The sequence below is a fragment of the Podarcis raffonei genome, chromosome 16 (genome assembly GCF_027172205.1).
Source record: "Podarcis raffonei isolate rPodRaf1 chromosome 16, rPodRaf1.pri, whole genome shotgun sequence".
Classification (NCBI taxonomy): Eukaryota; Metazoa; Chordata; class Lepidosauria; order Squamata; family Lacertidae; genus Podarcis; species Podarcis raffonei.
Window position 1 is genome coordinate 16,406,933 of NC_070617.1, and position 19,567 is coordinate 16,426,499.

At 49.9% G+C, this 19,567-nt stretch overlaps 1 protein-coding gene across 1 annotated transcript; it reads right to left on the bottom strand.

Moving 5' to 3' along the window:
- Nucleotides 1-3,224: 3,224 nt before the first annotated feature.
- On the bottom strand, nucleotides 3,225-13,956 carry ANKRD34A (ankyrin repeat domain 34A). Its single transcript, XM_053368154.1, has 2 exons — nucleotides 13,721-13,956; nucleotides 3,225-6,807 (listed from the first exon to the last, which is right to left on the bottom strand). Exon 2 carries the CDS (start codon nucleotides 6,748-6,750, stop codon nucleotides 5,170-5,172), a length of 1,581 nt encoding a protein of 526 aa, XP_053224129.1. The 5' UTR covers nucleotides 6,751-6,807; nucleotides 13,721-13,956; the 3' UTR covers nucleotides 3,225-5,169.
- Nucleotides 13,957-19,567: the final 5,611 nt, after the last annotated feature.

Consider the following 19,567-nt stretch of genomic DNA (forward strand, 5'->3'; position numbering starts at 1 on the left):
ATGAATGTGACTGTTTGGCAGGCTTAGGCGGAAAGCTGGTGCGATTTCTCCTCATTTCCTCTGAGGCAGCAGAAGACAGGATAGTCCTTGCTCTCAACTTCCCTGCTTAGCAGTGCCAGCCTGCCTCTTGCTTAGCTCTCCACCCACGGCCCTTTCTCCTTCTGTGCCGTCAGCTACCGACCAGCTTGGCTTCACAACACTCCTGTGCGCATTTCCCCTCCAAGGCGCCCTGCTTGTTCCGAACAGCTGCTTAAAATGTCACTGTCTGTCCTCCTGCCTTTATTGACACCGTCTGCCTGAGCTTTGCAACCGTGATCTTCCGCTGCTCCCTGGCTTGTGGATCTGGACCAAGAGGAACCAGGTGGAGTTGTTTTTTTTTTGCAGAACGGATCCAGATCAAGTGGGCAGTTTCACCCACTAGCCAGGGACATTACTACAGATTCACCCCCCTAGAGGCTTCTTAATTGGAGAAAAAGCATTTGGGTCTTAATCCTGGAATGATCAGTGTCTCTTTGAGCATGTTCAGAGTGCTTTCTGCTCATTGGGTAAACTGCAACAATCCTGTTGTGCTGTGGGAGGGGCTCTTGGTACAGAGGGATATTGCTGGCCATTGACTTGAGAGCTCCGGCATCCATCATTTTATAACAAAGAAGTAGCGAAATTAATCTCCCAGGAATGCCAGAATGCAGGAACCAAGGAATCACAGCCTCCCAATGCTTTTGACCGGAACAGGAGCTAAGAGGAAGGATGAAGCAACACTTTGTGTCCCTTCCATCTCTATTGACCCTTTGACCCTACATTGGAAGGATAATTAGGGTTTTGCGTTTGTGACCTCACCCTTTAAGCAGGATGGCCAGGATATGTTCTTTAGAGGTGTGCATTTTGGACTTGCAGGTCTTGTTTTCTTGCTCATTCAAAATGTTTCCTGTTACTTTTATTGTTCAAAACTGTTCAGTGGGAAAAAGTGACAAATAAATATGAATATAATATTAGAAAGAAAGAAATGATAAAAGTACAAGCTGGCTATTGAATATTTTTGACTATCCTAGCTCCTGAGTCAGTATTTTTCCCCCTTGTTGTTTGAGATGCTAGGATGAGGGTGGCAGAGAGGCGGCTTAAATATGTTATGAACTTGCAGAACTCTAGACAGCATATACTGAATTTGCTTGGGACTGACACTGAGGCTGCGCAAATCTAAAGGAAACATAAACCCTTAGACTCCAGCACTGTCTCTCCTCCAGGTGAAAACAGGCCCTATAAGAGAATATTAAAAACTCTGAGCTGCATTTAAGGCAAGAGGCGTGGAGCACATTGTTGGCTGTTTACAAACACAGGCACACAAATAAGCAAACAAACACAGTAGTCTTTTGTTTAGTATTATGTGTACATTATTTTATATCTATCTATCTCTATTGGTCCATACAGGACTTTATAGCACAGAAAAGCTTTAACGGTTGGCATTCACCACCCAACAAGTTGTGCGTTTGGCCACAGGGGGCGACATTGTGCTTGTACCACGATTGGAAGAGAAAGACGAGTGCAAAGGCAATTGAACGAAATTCAGGGGGGAACCTGTGATTTGCTATTAAGGAAACAACGTTGGTTTAGAGCATGGAGGGCTGCCTATCAGACAGAGGGCATTATTGGGACTGGGAGAAGAAAGCATGTGGGGCGGCGGGGGGGGGGGAGGGGCGGATTCACAGCAGGAAATATACCCTGGATACCGACGCCCTTCTCCACAGCTCAGAATACTGAAATTCAAAAAACTTGGTGGCTGGAATTGACGGTAGGCAGGAAAGTGGGTGGTCCATCTTCCCTCACCGGCAGCACAGCTGTCGCTATTGGCTGAGCTTCTCTGCTGTCATGGAATGTTCATAAACATTCCAGCGCAGCAGGCCAGACAGTGCTCTGCCCCAGTTACCAAGGCGGAAGTGGAAGAGGAAGCAGGGTTTGCAAAAAAAACACCCAGTTTTTGCAAGGGGAGGTTAATGTGGGGCCCTGGCATGTCCTTCTCAAAGAGTCCCTCCAGCAAAATTAAGTGCTCACTGCTGTGAGAGAAGGAAGAGGTTATTCTGGCTGGCTGGTCTTGAGCTGGGACAGTCTTGGGAAGAAAGGAAGGCAGGCAAGGGAAATGGAGAGGCTGGAATCCAATTGGAAGAGGAGTAGAGGGGGGGGGATGGACATCCCCACCTGAACTGACTTTTATCGCTGGAAAAAAACCACAGGGCGGTGGCACATGCCACCTGAACAACCAACAACTCAGCGACACAGGGTGTGCCGTACGACTGGGAGCAAAAGTGCGAGGAAGAGGGAACGCTGCACAGGTGCTCCTTCAGGAGAGCTGAGAGTGTGCTTGGATTGGGCCTCAGGCCTTGAATGGTGGGGGTCCCACCTTCCTGAAGCCCCCCTGTGCCGGCTGAGAGAGTGGGGGTGTCATTTCAGCACCCCCGGAACAGCGCTTAAGGATGGAAGGGGCTGAGTTCAAGTGTTACTCCGAAGTACTATTGCTTTGTCGACACTACTAAACCGCAGGAAGGAACAAGAGAATACATTCGTTGTTGCCGGCAACCCTGGCGGCTTTGCCACAGCCTGCCTCCCTCGGTTATCAAAGTCGTTTTACAGACGTGGGTCGGTATCGGGAGCCCCATTTGGCAGGAAACTGAGGCACGTGGAAAGCTGGGAGAGGCAGGAGAGCGTCTCCCTCTCTTCGACTGCCCAAATGAGTGCAGTGTCAAGGCCCGCACTTGGTCTGCACCAGACATTTCAATCCATTTCAAACTGGACTGACAGCCATGGAATCAATGTTTCTTGTGGGGAGGTTGCTGGGCGCCCTCTTTTGGCCCAAAGTACATGCAAACTGGGGGACGCGGGTGGCGCTGTGGGTTAAAGCCTCAGCGCCTAGGACTTGCCGATCGAAAGGTCGGCGGTTTGAATCCCCGTGGTGGGGTGCGCTCCCGTCGCTCGGTCCCAGCGCCTGCCAACCTAGCAGTTCGAAAGCACCCTCGGGTGCAAGTAGATAAATAGGGACCGCTTACTAGCGGGAAGGTAAACGGCGTTCCGTGTGCTGCGCTGGCTTACCAGATGCAGCTTGTCACGCTGGCCACGTGACCCAGAAGTGTCTGCGGACAGCGCTGGCTCCCGGCCTCTAGAGTGAGATGAGCGCACAACCCTAGAGTCTATCAAGACTGGCCCGTACGGGCAGGGTTACCTTTACCTTTACATGCAAACTGAGTGCCAAGAGGCAAGAGGGTTGAACCACTGCACTGAAGGCTTGGGCCCTATAGAGCTGGCCAGGCCTTGGGGAGCTTAGGTAACAGTAAAGGGACCCCTGACCATTAGGTCCAGTCGTGACTGACTCTGGGGTTGCGGTGCTCATCTCGCTTTATTGGCCGAGGGAGCCGGCGTACAGCTTCCGGGTCATGCGACCAGCATGACTAAGCCACTTCTGGAGAACCAGAGCAGCGCACAGAAACGCTATTGACCTTCCCACCGGACCGGTACCTTTTTATCTACTTGCACTTTTTGACGTGCTTTCGAACTGCTAGGTTGGCAGGAGCAGGGACCGAGCAACGGGAGCTCACCCCACCACAGGGATTCGAACCGCCAACCTTCTGATCAGCAAGTCCTAGGTTCTGTGGTTTAACCCACAGCGCCGCCCACGCTTAGATTGCGTTAAAGATGTGTCTGGGTTCCCTGATGCAGGCTGGGTTACAGCTGACAGGCTGCATGGGGGGGGGGGGCGGCAGGAATCCCAAAATTACTCCTATTGGCCAGATAAATCCTGTTACCATCCCTGAGTCCTGGCAAGGAACGGAAGAGGTGCCCAAAAAAGTGGTTAGCAACCAGGTACTCCCAACAGTAACATACCATTGTTCTGGGAGCTGATGGAGGAAATAGATACACCTCCTTGTAAGGAAGAACGAAGAGTGTCTCTGAGTTTAATTCAAGGGCAGGGGGCAGGGGGAGGGAGATATCCTGTGCCTCAGGCATCAAATATTTTTGGGGAGTTTTGCCCTACTGCAGTCTTTGCCAACATATTTTTTTGGTCCCCATATGCTCTAGACTACAACTTCCAGGTTGAAACCAGATTGGCAAAGGCTGCCTTGGCATTTTTTGGGTGCTTCAGCATTCTGTGGGGCTGGGGGATAATGCCAGTTTAAAGGGGCTTGGATTGGGTTTGGCATATACCCCAGCTGCAGCAAACTAATTTGAACTTTTCAGGAAAGTCACACCCCACCTCCAAAAGAACCCAGGTGGGCTGTGATCCCTATGAAGAGATCCTGGCAACCCATTGCCCATGCCACCCACTCCAGGAGGTGACAAAGAGAACATGTGCCCCCTCGGTTTTCAGCTTTCCAGGTCTAAAAACCAGATGTGCGTAGATTCGCCTCCCTGAAATTGGGCATACAACTTCCCATAACCCACCCAGCCAACGTCAAGTGTCAAGAAGAGAACTGAAATCTCCCCCCACCCAAAATTTAAAAATAATTCAAAAGAATATAGATGAAGGTGACCCAGGGAAGAGCATCTGGGGGCTTAAAGTCCTCTTTCCTACTGGGGTGGGTCTCTGCTTGCTGAGGACGGGACCCTCAAAGCAGACATCGATCTACAAAACGTATGTTTTCCAAATGCGAATTCACCCTCTAGATTTCATCTCAGAGATGTTGTTGGGGTTTTACCCCATGGAGTCACCATGTCAAGCATCAGACTCCACTGCTTTGCCTTTTTTGCAGTTCGTCTGTAGGGGCAGGAAGCAAAGGATGCCAACAGTCTCCTGCAGGCCTGGTGAAGATTTTGGTGGGTCAGTCAAGGAAGCCAACACCCGACTCAACCTTCCCACTCCAAAGAATTTCATCGCAAGCAGATGGGCAAAACTTCCTGGGTCGCTTACTTGCCACCAGCAACTTCACTCTAAAGACCCCTCCCTTTCACTCTGGCCTTGCGGTGTCGGCTCCGACGTCATGCTTCGTATGTCCAGTTTATAAAGATGGCGGCTACGACATGGAACACCGAAATGAGAGGAAGGAGGAAGACGCAGAAACCCAGCTACGAAGACAGGGTGGGCTCAGAGGCCGGCGAGGAAAGCAGGAAAACGGCATTGTGGAAGGCCCTCCGAGTCCCCATGAGGCAAAGACGAGAAGACTGTAGATTGCCCTGTTCCGCCATGTTTTAACTGGCCACCGAGTCCCCTTGGGCGATCAGGCTCTGAAAACTGACCAGCTGCTTCATCTGCTCCGTCTGCATGGAGTGCCTCCGGAGTAGCCTCTTGCCTTTGGGAGAAGTGGGGGCCACCGGGATCAGGCCCTTGTGGGCCGGGGAGGAGGGCTTGCCATTGCCCCGGATGTCGCGGAGGGGAGGGTGGGGGTTGAGGTGGAGTGGGGGCAGGAAGCCCGGCCGGGTGTGGGCAATGTGGTCCAGCAGCAGCGTCCCAGAGCCCCTCCTCTCGAGGAGACCCGGGGCCCGGCGTCGTATCGTGATGGGGGAGACGGCGTTGGGGATGCTTTCCAAACTCTCTCGGGACGAGCTGGCCGGCAGGGTCAACGGGGAGGCGTTGTACTTCCTCCTCTCCACAGAAACGCGGCCCGAATCCGGGGAGCCGGGAATGGACTCGGGGCAGAGGGAATCCAACTCGTAGTGGTCCAAGCAATTCAGCTTGGGGTGGACCAGAGCCCGGGAGCCAGGACTCGGGCCGCCGTCTTGGGTTTCGGGCGCCGTGTTGCGTCGGGCGAGAGTCTGGTGCAGGTGGCTGAAATGGACTTTCTCTGCCCACGCGGCTTCCAGGCTGGGCAGCTCTTCCCCTGAGGCCTGGTGAGCGGCCATTTTGAGGCAGGACGACTCCTGGCCTTCCATGCTATGTCTCCGGGACAACGGAGGCCTCTTGGAGAAGCTCAGGCCATTCATCTCAGCCGTCATCCTCTCTTCCGGGGTCCGGGCCTTTTCCTGGTGGGAGGCAGCAAGGACAGAGGGCGCCACCAGGCCCCACGGCTCCGAGTTCAACCTCTTCAGCTGCTTGGGCCGGCCTTTGGGCGGGAGGGCTGGGGCTTTCTCCTCAGCCTCCTTCCCCTTGCCGTGCGGGAGAGGGGAGCAGCTGAGCCGGGTGGCCATGGTGAAGTTGAAAACGTCACGCTCCTCTTCCTTCTCACTGCCGCCAGGGGACTGGGAGGTCCTGACCTCGATGTCTGAGGGGGACATGCACAGAGCGGGCGAACGGCTGTCCTCCACGCCTGGCGACGGTGGCGAGTTCAGGTACTGCTTGGTTTTCTTGGTCCCTGAGGGGGACGTGTCTGTGGTGATGATGATGACCTCCTTCCCTTTGGCCTTGCAAGCATCCAGGAGCACCTGCAAGGTCCCCCGGTCCCCCTTGTTGATGGCGTACACCAAAGCCGACGCCCCAGAGTAATCCTTGGCGCTGGGCTCTGCCCCGTGTGCCAACAAAATGGAAGCCACCTCAGCCCCAGCCCCGTCGGCACAGGCGTGCATCAGGGCAGACTTCCCCATCTTGTCAGGGATGTTGGGGTCAGCCCCGTTCTCCAGGAGGTACCTCACCATGCGGGACTTGTTCTGAGGGTCCTCGTAGGGGGCCACGCAGGCCGCAATGAGGGGGGTCTCCCCCTGGATGTTGCCCTCGTTGATGTAGGCCCCACCCTCTAGCAGCAGGCGGGTGAGGCGGAACTTGCCCTGCCAGACAGCCTTCAGCAGGGCACTCCCCTCAGGGTGGACCATGGCGGTGGCAGGCGGTTCTGCAGGCATTGGGCAGAGGCAAGGAGTTCACGAGATGGAGGAGGACATCTCAGGGCACGCCATGACCTGGAATGGGAGACAAAGCGAGGGAAACCAGAGCGTGAGGACTGCTCTATTGTGGAGCAATATTATGGGTTTCTGAAGGTCTGTCCAAAAGCATTCCCTCCAACATTTCTCTGATGAAATAAGGGGCTTCCTATTCAATAATAATAATAATACAGTGGTACCTCAGTTTTTGAGCATCTCGGAAACCGAATGTTTTGGTTTTCAAATGCCGATAACCCAGAAGTAAATGTTTCCGAACGGGCCTCAGAATTTGAACGCCTTCCGCTGTGTTTTTTTTCAATTTTCTCCACTGACTTTGCTGACCGCCCTTTGCGTCTCAGTTGTCAAACGTTTCGGAAGTCGAACGGTCTTCCGGAACAGATTACGTTCAACAACTGAGGTACCACTGTAATAATATTTATACCCTGTCCATCTGACTGGGTTGCCCCAGCCACCAACATATATAAAAACATACTGAAACATTGCAAAATGTCCCTATATAGAGCTGCCTTCAGACATCTTCTAAAGGTTGCATCATTACTTATCTCCTTGGCTTGGGGGTCGCATGACTTCATACGCTCCAACATTTCTCCGATGGAAATAGGAACGTCCTAAGGAAAAGCAGGTCATTCCGGGATCAAATCAGAAACCAGAACGGCTGCTGTAAATCCTGGACTGTCCCCTGAAAAATAGGGGCGCTTGGAGGGTCTGCAAAAGAAAGTAATCGGGGGAGAGGAGGAGCAAAAATAGACCCAGGGAAAGGAAGAGGTGGGGCCTGGAAAAAAATACCAGCATTAGGGAAAAGTAGGGATAGGAAATGAGGAGTGGGGTTCAGGAACGGAAAGAGAGCGCAGGAGACAAGTTAGGCCTGAGCAGGGGGCCGTGTTCCTGACAATTAAGGACAGCTTTCCCAAGATCTGAATTTGCTGGATCAAAGCACAGCACTTTGCAATCTCCTTCGACAACCTTGCTAGCATCCCCTCTGCTCCTTTTGCAAGCTTCTGTCAGTTGAAATTAAAAGAAGCTTTCTTGGGGTCTGAATTTGCTGGGTCAAACCTCAGCACTTTGCAAGCCTCTCTGCCCCTCTGACAACCTCGCAAGAGACCACTCACTGCTCCTTTGCAGGTTTCTGTCAGGGGAACTCTGGCGATTCCATGCATGTTTAGGCAGCTCAGGCGTTAAACCTTGCAAGGAGACAGCTTGAGGCCTTAAGGTCCAAGGCAGGTTCAGCAGCCTTTTTGGATGCTTCCCAGCATCTCTGTGACTTTTCTAGAGGTGGCCAGCGGTAAGCCGAGTGGGGGAAGGACCTCCCGTCTCTTAGGCAGGCTGTGCCAGTTTTGCTGCCCCCGCTGAGGCGCAGCCCCTGCCAGCGCTGGCAGGAGGAGCATTCACTCCACATGCTGTTAAAGACACAGACGGGCACAATTGGCCGGTCCTTCCGGGCGCAGCATCCAAAACAGCCTGCTGTGACTCAGAAACCCTTCCGCAGGAGCCAGAAGGGAAAAGGGTAATTAATTCTCATTCTTGAGATTTGCTGCCCATGACTTTAAACGCTAGGGAACTCAGGGCAGCTTTTGCAAAGCTTAGTTGACTTCGCGGAAAGCGTCACTTGGGCAGGGCCTTTTTTCCCTTGCGCAAACCAGGTTATTTGTGTGAGCTGTATTAGGTTCTTCCTGAAGGCAACTTTTGCCCTCGGATCCACGCTCGACCCTCTAGTTTTCTGCTGGCTTTGTTGATATATTGATTGATTAATGAATCTATACATCCCTCAATATGTCATGTCGAGCCAGCCTTTGTCAACATGGCCCCCTACAGCTGTTTGGGACGAAACACAGCCATCACAGATAATATACCTTTCTGTGAATTTGTCCAGCGCTCATTTAAAGCCATCCCAGTGGGTGGCCATTGCTGCCTCCAGTGGGAGGGAGTTCCATAGTTTAACTCTGTGCCACGTGAAGAACTTTATCTGTCCTGAACCTTCAACAGGGGAAACCAAGAGGAGGCCTCAACAAGGCTGCAGTCCTCAGCAGCTGGAACTGCCACCCCTCCACTTCCTGTGTCTCTTGGAAGGAGGGAAAAGTGGGGTAAGGCAGCCGGGTTGTTTGAGGCCAGCTTGCTAATTTAGAATCCTTTTGCGCTTGCTTTAAAAACAAAAGCCGCTTCAATGAGACTTTGCTTTGGAGCAAGTGGCTTCTGGATGGCTGAGCAAATCCGCACTCTGGCTCATAAATCCCACTTCTGACTACCGGCCGTGGCTAATTTAGTGTGGCAGGCAAATCGCCTCCTGCCCACAAATCATGGGAGGCCATGCACAGCGACACCAGTTAACCCCCAGAGTTAGTTAGGACTGATTGAATAGGAAGGCCTGAAATGAGCCCGGCCGATGAACTAGGAACTTAAGATACTGCATCGTTCAGTCTCAGGAGAACACCAGCCCTACCTGGGACGCGGGTGGCGCTGTGGTCTAAACCACAGAGCCTAGGGCTTGCTGATCAGAAGGTCGGCAGTTCGAATCCCCGCGACGGGGTGAGCTCCCATTGTTCAGTCCTGGCTCCTGTCCACCTAGCAGTTTGAAAGCATGTCAAGTGCAAGTAGATAAATAGGTACTGCTCTGGTGGGAAGGTAAAATGGCGTTTCCGTGCGCTGCTCTGGTTCGCCAGAAGCGGCTTAGTCATGCTGGCCACATGACCTGGAAGCTGTCTGCGGACAAACGCCGGCTCCCTCGGCCTTTAGAGCGAGATGAGCGTGCAACCCCAGAATTGTCCGCAACTGGACCTAACAGTCAGGGGTACCTTTACCTGGAGATGCCAGGGATCAAACATGAGACCTTTGGAATGCAAAGCAGGGGCTCCAGAGCTGAGCGATGGCCCTTTCCCTAAAAAATTAAAACAAAACAAAACGCTCTCCTATGAGGAAAGGTTGCAGCGTTTGGGACTTTTTAGAAAAGGTGCGCAGGATGGTAGAAGTATATCCAGTTTTGCAAGGCATGGATAAAGTAGATAGGGCAAAGTTTTCCTCCCTCTCTCTCGTAGCACTAGGACTCCTGGCTATCGAGTGGAGCTGAACATGGGAAGATTCAGGGCAGAGAAAATTCAGTGCAGAGTCAAACCACGGAACTCACTCCCGTGATGGAGCTCGCTCACCTCCCTAGATGGCTTTAAAAGAGGGTCAGACAAATTCATGGAGACTATCCGTGGCTGTGCTCTGTTTCCACAGACTCTGGATGCCAGCTTGGCAACTGACAGTGGGCTCAAACCACCAACCTTCTGGTTAACAGCTAGACGCACCGACCCCTTGTACTACTGGAGGCCGCTATAATTAAATAAGAACATAAGAAAAGCCAGGGGGATGAGCAGCTAACTAGAGGCTCCGAAGGGAAACCCCCAAATGGGACCCAAGCATAGGAGTCCCCCACAGATCCCCACATTGGTCACAACTGGACCCGTGCCAGTCGCAAAACGCGCCTGGCCAATTTCTTAATACTATTTGCAACTCCCTCCTTAGAGAGGCCAGACTGGCCGCTGGCTGGTGAAGACTATTTTATTCTGACAAGCCTTCGGAAACTGTCTGTACTCTTCTTCTTTTTTAAGGAAAGAACTTATAGCAGTGCTGTGCTGTTTTTACTATTTGCATTTTAATAGGTTTGTTTTTATGTCATTTTCATTCTACCATATCTTAATTGCTTTTCAACTATTATACTTCATATGCTTTTAGATTTCTGGGTTTTTCCGGTGTTTGTGAGTCCTGGTTCTGGGGGAAAGGCAGGATATAAATAAAATAATTATAATTATCCCGCAGAGTGGGTATTAGTACCTCCACAGAGAGTTGCCGACTGTTCAAATGACCAGTGTTTCTCTGCACTTAACCGCAGTACAGTGGTACCTCGGGTTAAGAACTTAATTTGTTCTGCAGGTCCGTTCTTAACCTGAAACTGTTCTTAACCTGAGGTACCATTTTAACTAATGGGGCCTCCTGCTGCCGCCACAGCGTAATTTCTGTTCTCATCCTGAAGCAAAGTTCTTAACCCAAGGTACTATTTCTGGGTTAGCAGAGTCTGTAACCTGAAGCGTCTGTAACCTGAGGTACCACTGTATATTCTGCAGTGATGAGTACGTGAGGACATTTGACACAAGCCGCAGTAGCAAGCTGGGTGGGTGGTGGGCTAAGAAGTTGGCAACAGCACATCCTGCAGGTTGAGGTCAGGGGACACACAAAATTCCTTTGTTCTCAGACACCCCAACCTTTTGCTTTCATCTTTTAAGGTGTGACCTAACAGCCCCACCCAGCCCTTGCCACACTTCCTAGGAAGACCTTTGCTCACGAGATTGTTCACTAACTCCAGGTTCCGGAATAATTTTAGGGAGCCACAAGGAGGGCACCTGGGCTGATTGGTGGGGAACTAACTGCTTGCTGACCCTGTAGCAGGACCTGGTTCAGGACAGTATTTTAAATAGAGAGGGAGGCCCAGCCGGTGCCCCAGAGCTGTGGTTCATGGGGTTCATTTCCTCTTTGCAGCCAGCAATGCGAGGGTTTCTGGAAAGCATTTGAATGTCATACACAAATGCAGCTAATTTACACTGGGAAATTTTTCTGTCACCCTGGAGGGTGATCTAATTTCGACCTGTTTGTTTTGCTTGCATTTAGCAATCAAATCTAAAAATGTCAACACGGCCAAGCTTGCCTGATAGCGTATCTGAGGCTAGCATACATTTGCTCACAGAAACATATAATCATAGAATTGGAAGGTCCTCGAGAGGGGTCATCTAGCCCAACCCCCTTGCGACGGTGCTGACAATGAGCTTACGAAATGGAAAAGCTGTCCACAGAAAAGAAAAGCAATCCTCGCTGTTTGCAGGACATACAACCCTTGGGCGCCTTAAAGAAGAATTTAATGATTATTTTGTTATTTCTATGCTGCTCACCTGACGGGGTTGCCCCAGCCACTCTGGGCGGCTTCCAGCAAAATATGAAAACACAATGAAACATCAAACATTAAAAACTTCCCTATATACAAGCCCCAAAGCTCAGCTCTTGGATTGCAACGCAAAGCTCAGGTCAAGCTATTTAAGGTGACCGGGGACCACCTGCATTTCCCAGGAACTGACAGAATGACGAATGACTACCCTTGTCCTTGCAGAAATCCAGCTCTCTCACCCCCTCCCCACACTCACTGCTCTCTATATCATTTCTCCAGTCCCTCTAGGGGCACTCGAATGAAATCTACAAGAGCCATATATCAAATATTAGCAAAATCCTTATGTCATGCTGGGGGTGTAATAAGGCATACAGTTCCATCTTGGGTTTCCCAGCAAGATGCATAATTTATCCTCAACAAGCCTGGCTCCAAATTAATGACAAATCTGATACTAAAGCCCTTCGCCTTGTCTTCCTCCACCCAGATTCCCCTCCTCCCCGGAGACCTGGACATATTTATCAAAGCCAGGAGAAGCTCTCAAGAGAGCTCTCCGCTTGAATCGCAGACCCACTCAAAACAGCAAACATTTGATCCCCATTGCTGGGCAAACTGACTTTATTGAGAGAGAGATATTTCATTAATGCCAAGTGGGTGGGCGGGAGGCAGACTCATCTTTTGAAATTATTATTATTATTTTTAAAAGATCAAAAACTGAAATAACTAAAGAAATAATCTCTCAATATCTCTCTCTCTCTCTCTCTCTCTCACACACACACACACACTTTTTTTTTAGCATTGCATCCTTGATTCTTAGGAGGGGGTTAAATATAAAGAGCAAGGAGGTGGCATTTATTTGGCAGACTGATAATATCTACCACTTTGCCCAGGGTCCCTCAGCAAGACAGACCCTTCTGTGCAGAGACAGATGAAGAGGGGGTCCTGTTTCTGTTTAAAATTTCAGGCCTGGATGTTTGGGGATGTGGAGACAAAAGAGATTGCTCAAAATTAGTGTGAGTTGTGGGGGGTTGCTTCCACTTTGGTTACATAACAGTCAGTAGGGAAGTGAGCCCAAAGCCAGCCTTAATGAGCGAATGGATTCGTTGTGGTTTTCAGAAGCAAGGCAGAAAGGGTGCCTTTGCATAGCCAAGATATCAGTAATATTTCCCCCACCCCAGTCTTCCTGAACAGGTGTTGTGGGGGTGATGTGAAACGAAAGGAGGCGGAAGGCATGACTGGATTGGAATACTTTTAATTTATTTTTTAAAACCCGCTAGAAATAGCCCCACTTCTGAACTGGGAAATCAGGAAAGGATGGAGGTAGCTCTGAAGCTTGCCCAGTCCACACGCAAAGTGAGGGTGCATTTTGCTCCAGGGTGTCACTGGCAAATTTAGAGTCTGTTAAACCTGCAGGGAAGAAGGTGGGAGAATCTGGCACTACTGGGGTCCCTCCTTTTCTTTCTGTGTCTTCGAGACCCCCGCGCTTTTAGTATTTGGAGATCGGGGGTGGGTGGGGGAAAGGAGGGAATCACCCCCCTGATTTTGGTAGGGATTTTCTTCAAGAAAACCAGGGACCTGGTTCCTTCAAATATCCATCAGCCTGCTGGGTCTGAGGTCCCCCCCCATCCTAAATTAAAGGAAGCCCCCCCCCAAAGATATTCTGATATTTTCACACTTTCGACCACCATGGAAAAGCAACATGCTTGTGTCACACTTTCAACCCAGATGCAAAAATTACATGATTTTCTCACACTTTCAGCCCTGGCGCAAAATAACACAGGGCAGTTCCCCCCACCCCACCCTGACTCTCGTTAATGCTCACGAGCCCCCAAACTCCCTGCCCACCCTCCTCCCCAACAGATGCCCACCTGGTTGAAGAAAGGTATTTAAAATTAAAATCCTATTTTATTTGGTAAAAAAACAAAAAACCGAGGATCAAAGTTTGCATCCCACAGCCCAGGGGAAAGGCAGGCACCGCTGCACACCTGCATGGAACCCAAACAACTCTGCTTGAAAAGGTACCTGCCTGCATCCTCCGGTGGTCTTCTATGTGGTCCACCACCACCCTGGCGGGGGCTGGCGAGGCGAGGCTTCTCACCCGGGCTGCATGCTTCTGCTGCGCTCTTGGGAGGAGGAGGAAGAGAGAGGGGGAGCCACGGAGCAGGGGGGCTCTGGCGATCTCTCCCGTCTCCTCTGCACGCCGAACACGTGTCCTGCTGCTGCTGCTGCTGCTGCTGCTCTCTGGCGCTGTGTTATTTTGGTGCCTGGGAATGATGCTAAACCCCCCTCTGCTGCTTCGGGGATGGAGCGAAAGGGCCAATCGTTACCAAGCCATCTCCAAAGATCATCCAGTTCCTTTAAGATTGGGGGGGGGGCGCGGCGGAGGCGTCTATCTCTCCATCCATCTATCCTACCAACCAACCATTCGGAGGTTCGGAAGGCTGGATGGCGGATTCTGCTATTTTTAGCCCCCTTACCTATCAAAAGGGAGAGGACCACCCCCACCCCCCAATTAAAATATACACTGCACCACATTTTTGGGGTGGGGAGATCGTCTCTTAAAGGCTCGCTGCTAGCCAACACTTATAAATTTGGTTCTGTCTGCCAGGGTTAGTATCCCCCCACCCCACCCCTTACAGTAATTTTGGGGCGTTTTCTCCCCAAGATCCTTTTGCACGTTGATGGTGAGTCGCAGTACAAGTTTAGGCCAGGTGGCATTAATTCTGCAATAAAAGAGCAGGTCATTTCTTTCTTTGTAGTCTTGACTGTCGCGTCTTTCATGTTGGCACTGGGAAATTAATTATAATAATCACAGAGGCAGTGTGGTGTAGTGGTTAGAGTGTTGGACTGCTAGGGTCTGGGAGAGACCGGGTTTGAACTGCCAGTCAGCCATGAAGCTCATTGGGTGTGACCTGGGGGGGGCGGTCAGTTGCTGCCTCTCAGCCAAGCCTGCCTTTCAGGGCTGTTGTTATGAGGGTTAAATGAAGAGGAGGAGAACCACCTTGAGGTGGGATATAAATGCAAGAACATTTAAAAATGCAAAATAGAAAAATAAGGCCTCTTTCCCCACAAATATGAAAGTACATTATAATTCTTTTCAATGACTGCAACATGCCATGTATTTATTTCCTTCTGTCTCCCCCCAAAACCCCTCTTTATTGACTTAGGGAAGATCTTTTTGTATTCTGAACAGAGGGTAAAGTTTATTCTGAATTTGTTAGGTAAGATACCTGATGGCAACAATCAAGTGAAAATCACACGTAGGTTGTCTGATTCTGACAAATTTGTGACAGGCAAAGTTGTGAAATTTGCAGTGGCTGCCCGAAAGCCAAGGAGAATTTTTACTGGGGTCAATATGGCGAATGGCAAAAAATAATAATTAATTGGATGATTTTAATGCATTGGTACTTTTAACTTTTTAAATTGTTTTTAAGCGTGTGTCTGTGTTTGTGATGTTTTAATGTAAATATATTTTTTGGTAAATGCTGTTCTTTAATATTGTATTGTATTGTTGAAATAACAATAAAACTGCACAGACTTAGGGCAAAGCCATACCCTACATTTAAAGTGCATCCAATGCACATTTAAAGCACACAATACCCCCTCCAAGAATCCTGGGAAATGTAGTTTCACCCTCACAGAGCTGGAGTTCCCAGCACCCTGAACGAACTACAGTTCCCAGTATTCTTTGGGGAAACTCATGAATTTTAAATGTGCATTGGACGTGCTTTAAATGCATTGGTGTGGATCTGCCCTTAGATTGTAGGTCCATGGGGGTGGGTACAAACACAGAAGAACAAACTGGAAAACTACTGTAACCTGCTTTGAACCCAAGAGATGAAACAAGATATAACCTATTTAATAAAGTAAAACTTAACTGGATTTGCTGAGATCTCCCTTTCCTTCCTGTCCCCTCTGCTGCCTCCCAAAGTGTCACCCTTTACATTTATTATTGATTGAAAACATTTATAACCTTGCAAAAGCTCCCAGAGCACCTTGCAATGAAAACAACACAGACTCTGTCCTAACCTCTAAAAAGCCACAACATAAAAGGAAAGTGGGGAGCAGAGGGAAAAGGAAAGAAAGCCAACACAGAAAGCCAAATGGTTGATGTTACAAGGCTGCAATTTCTTTGGGTCATGTATCTGTTCAAGGTCTAAGGTAAAGGTAAAGGTACCCCTGCCCATACGGGCCAGTCTTGACAGACTCTAGGGTTGTGCGCCCATCTCACTCAAGAGGCCGGGGGCCAGCGCTGTCCGGAGACACTTCCGGGTCACGTGGCCAGCGTGACATCGCTGCTCTGGCGAGCCAGAGCCGCACACGGAAACGCCGTTTACCTTCCCGCTAGTAAGCGGTCCCTATTTATCTACTTGCACCCGGGGGTGCTTTCGAACTGCTAGGTTGGCAGGCGCTGGGACCGAGCAGCGGGAGCGCACCCCGCCGCTGGGATTCGAACCGCCGACCTTTCGATCGGCAAGCCCTAGGCGCTGAGGCTTTTACTCACAGCGCCACCCGTGTCCCCTTGTTCAAGGTCTAGGTATGAATAATTTTTGTTTTTACTTCTCTGTGCGCTGTAGTTCCTGGTGCTGTATTGTTTTCTTTAAAAAAAGAGAGAGCGAGAATGATGGATATGGTCCTCTCTTTTCTTTTCACAACAACCCTGTGAGGATAGCTGAGAAAGGGTGGTCAGCCTAAGGGCTTTATGGCTGAGATTTGGGCCTGGACCCCTTTCTCAGGCTGCCACCCGCTAAACCATTGTCCCTTTGCCAGAACCCTTGGGCAAAACATTCCCTGCCGCCTTCCTTAAGAATTAAAACACACAATATTCAAAGCACAATATTATATAACACTAAAAGCAAATAAAAATTGCAGCAATAAGGCGAGTCTTTATAAGTGCTACATTCCCCCGCATACCCAGCAGATATAATTTCCCTCCCACTGGCAAAGTCTGCTCTGACTATTGGGGGGGGGGAGGAATCTTTCCCCTCTTTTCTTAAAACTGCTGAGCAGAGCAGGTGTGGCAGAGTCCCATCCGCCAGGGGAATGCAAACCCACAGCACCAAGCTCTGCTCAGATGCCAGCCTTTCTGTACCATACTCCTGTTTCTGCAGCATCAGAATGTCTATGCATTGAGAGGGTCGATGACCCTTGAGGTCCCTTCCAACTTCCCAGTGCTAGCGGCTCCCGCCCTGTGGAACTCCCTCCCACCAGATGTCAAGGAAATAAACAAGTATCTGACTTTTAGAAGACATCTGAAGGCAGCCCTGTTTAGGGAAGTTTTTAATGTTTGAAGTTTTATTCTGTTTTTAGTGTTCTGTTGGGAGCTACCCAGAGTGGCTGGGGAAACCTCAGCCAAATGGGTGGGGCATTAATAATAATAATAATGATAATAATAATAATAATACAAATTCATGGAGGAGAGGGCTATTGATGGCTACTAGCCACCCAGAGTGGCTGGGGAAACCTCAGCCAAATGGGTGGGGTATTATTAATAATAATAATAATAATAATAATAATAATAATAATAAGTGTTGAATAGTGGGTAGACATGGCAGACGACACAGCGATTTCTCCAAAGCAGCTCTTTATTTTGTAAGCTAGAACAGAAAACTGAACAGCAAACAGCTCAGCCGGCCTGCTTTTATAGGCAGCCAGCTATCAACATTGTAGCAACAACAACCCAGGGTTTCCTGCCTAAAATAACTGACGTGGACTTGAGTGAAAACTATCTACAGTATCCCCCTGCTGGCCCAGGGTGAAAACTTCAGTACATAACAATAATAATAATAATAATAATAATAATAATAATAATAATAATAATACAAATTCATGGAGGAGAGGGCTATTGATGGCTACTAGCCAGGATGGCTATGCTCTGCCTCCACCATCAGAAGCAGCAACGCTTTTGAATACCAGTTTCTTGAAAACCCAGGAGGGGAGAGTTGCTCTTGCGTTCGAATCCTGCTTGCAGGTTTCCCATTGGGGCATCTGATTGGCCACTGTGAGCACAGGATCCCGGACTATATGGGCTCCCTTTGGCCTGATCCAGCAGGCTCTCCTTATGTTTTAATGTTCTTATGACATACACTAGGCAGGAGAAATGAGGACTTGTGGGTTTGCAGGTGGCGGAGGGGCGAGTCCGTTGACCTCTGAGCGAACAATCTGAACGGGAGGGCTCAGCCCCAGAATATAATGTCAACGTTAGCCCAGAAACCTGTGAAGTAGCGAAAATGATAACAGCACTTGTCGTATTTTTGCAGTGTCAAATGATATTTCAAACACATTATCTCTGCAACACCTAAGTGGCTCTCCACTCTGGGATGAAATTACTCTCCCTCCATTACTGATGCAGAGCCGAGGGACAATTATCTAGCTGGTGAAATTGTAACTCATTGAAATCCATAGGGTCTACTCACAAGGTAGTAACTCTCTGCTTGCCATGAAGTTCATAGGAAGAAATGTGCAGCCCTCCCCACTGCAAATCCACTGCCTTATTGTCAGGATAAAAGCAGGGAAGCGTACTTGGGTGCTTTTCAGCTAAGTCATGCTCAGAGTAAAGGGCCTAAATTGGTCCTCACTGTTATTTTCAGTGGGTCTGCTCTGAGTAGGACTAACAATGAAGGCAACCCTTACTGCCTATCTGTCTTGCTGGGGATTTCCTGGTACCTAGCTCAGTCTATCTGGCTATTAAGCTGTAGAAGCTCTGTGCAGGGAAAAAACCACCGAGTGCATCAGAGCATGTGCAAAGTGCATCACCCGGCACCAGACACATGCTAGAATGAAGGGTCAGCACGGCCAGCAGTCAGGAATGATGGGAGAATCCAGCTACATCTGGAGGACCACGTCCCCCACCTCTGGTCCAGAAAAGACACCTGTGTACATTAGAAATAGATGCCGAAAAGAGATTGCACCAACTGACTCATAATTAAATGCATATTTTTAAAATGTAGATTGCTACTCCCTGCCCCCTTTTTTCTCTCCGTGTCCACTTCTGCTTCTTTCTCCCCCTCCATCTTCTCCTGCATCTCCCCCCACCCCACGCTCTGTTGCTATGGCAACCACCGGCTGGGCAACACACAGGCATCCCAGGGTGATGGGCTGCTGAGATGCCTTAGCGGATGGAGAAAAGAAGAAGAAGGAGAGAATCTAATAGCAGTATGTCTCTGGCTCCTGCTCTCCCCCCCCCCCCATGGCATCAGCCCACGTGCTAGTGTGGCTCTGCTATTAATATGATGCGCAGATCAAGAAAACGGTTTATTTTTATGTCTGTGCAACTTTAAGGCCGCTCTCTGAGCAGGGGAGGGAGGAGGGGGATGAATCACCTTAGCAGCTCCAGAGAGAAATTTCAGGGTGGGGAGGGTGGGAAAAAACTCAGGAAATCAGGAGGGGCTTGGGATCAGAAACGGGCGCTTGATCACGGGGATTGTGGCTAATCCTAAAATAGCTCCATGCCTCCCTTCACCTTAGCAGATGTGTGTGTGGCTATTTATTTATGTAGGCATTTATTTTCTTACATATACATCCCAGAGTTTGTCCATCAGAGAACCCAATGTGGCGTTCACGGGGTGGGCCACCCATCCAGGCACTGACCAGGCCCAGATCAGCTTAAGGCCTTACCTACCTTGAAACCAGTATCTCTGGAACCAAAAACCAGTAGAGAGAGAAACGCACCTTTGCGCATGCTCAGAGGAGCTTTACTTGATGGTGACAATGACTTGGCATGAACAATGCACAGGCTTAAAGGTCCAATGGGGACGCGGGTGGCGCTGTGGGTAAAACCTCAGCGCCTAGGGCTTGCCGATCGCATGGTCGGCGGTTCGAATCCCCGCGGCGGGGTGAGCTCCCGTCTTTCGGTCCCAGCTCCTGCCC

What these genes read in the sequence shown, in the direction of transcription:
- ANKRD34A (XM_053368154.1), bottom strand. Translation starts at nt 6,750, where the DNA reads ATGCCTGCAGAACCGCCTGCCACCGCCATGGTCCACCCTGAGGGGAGT.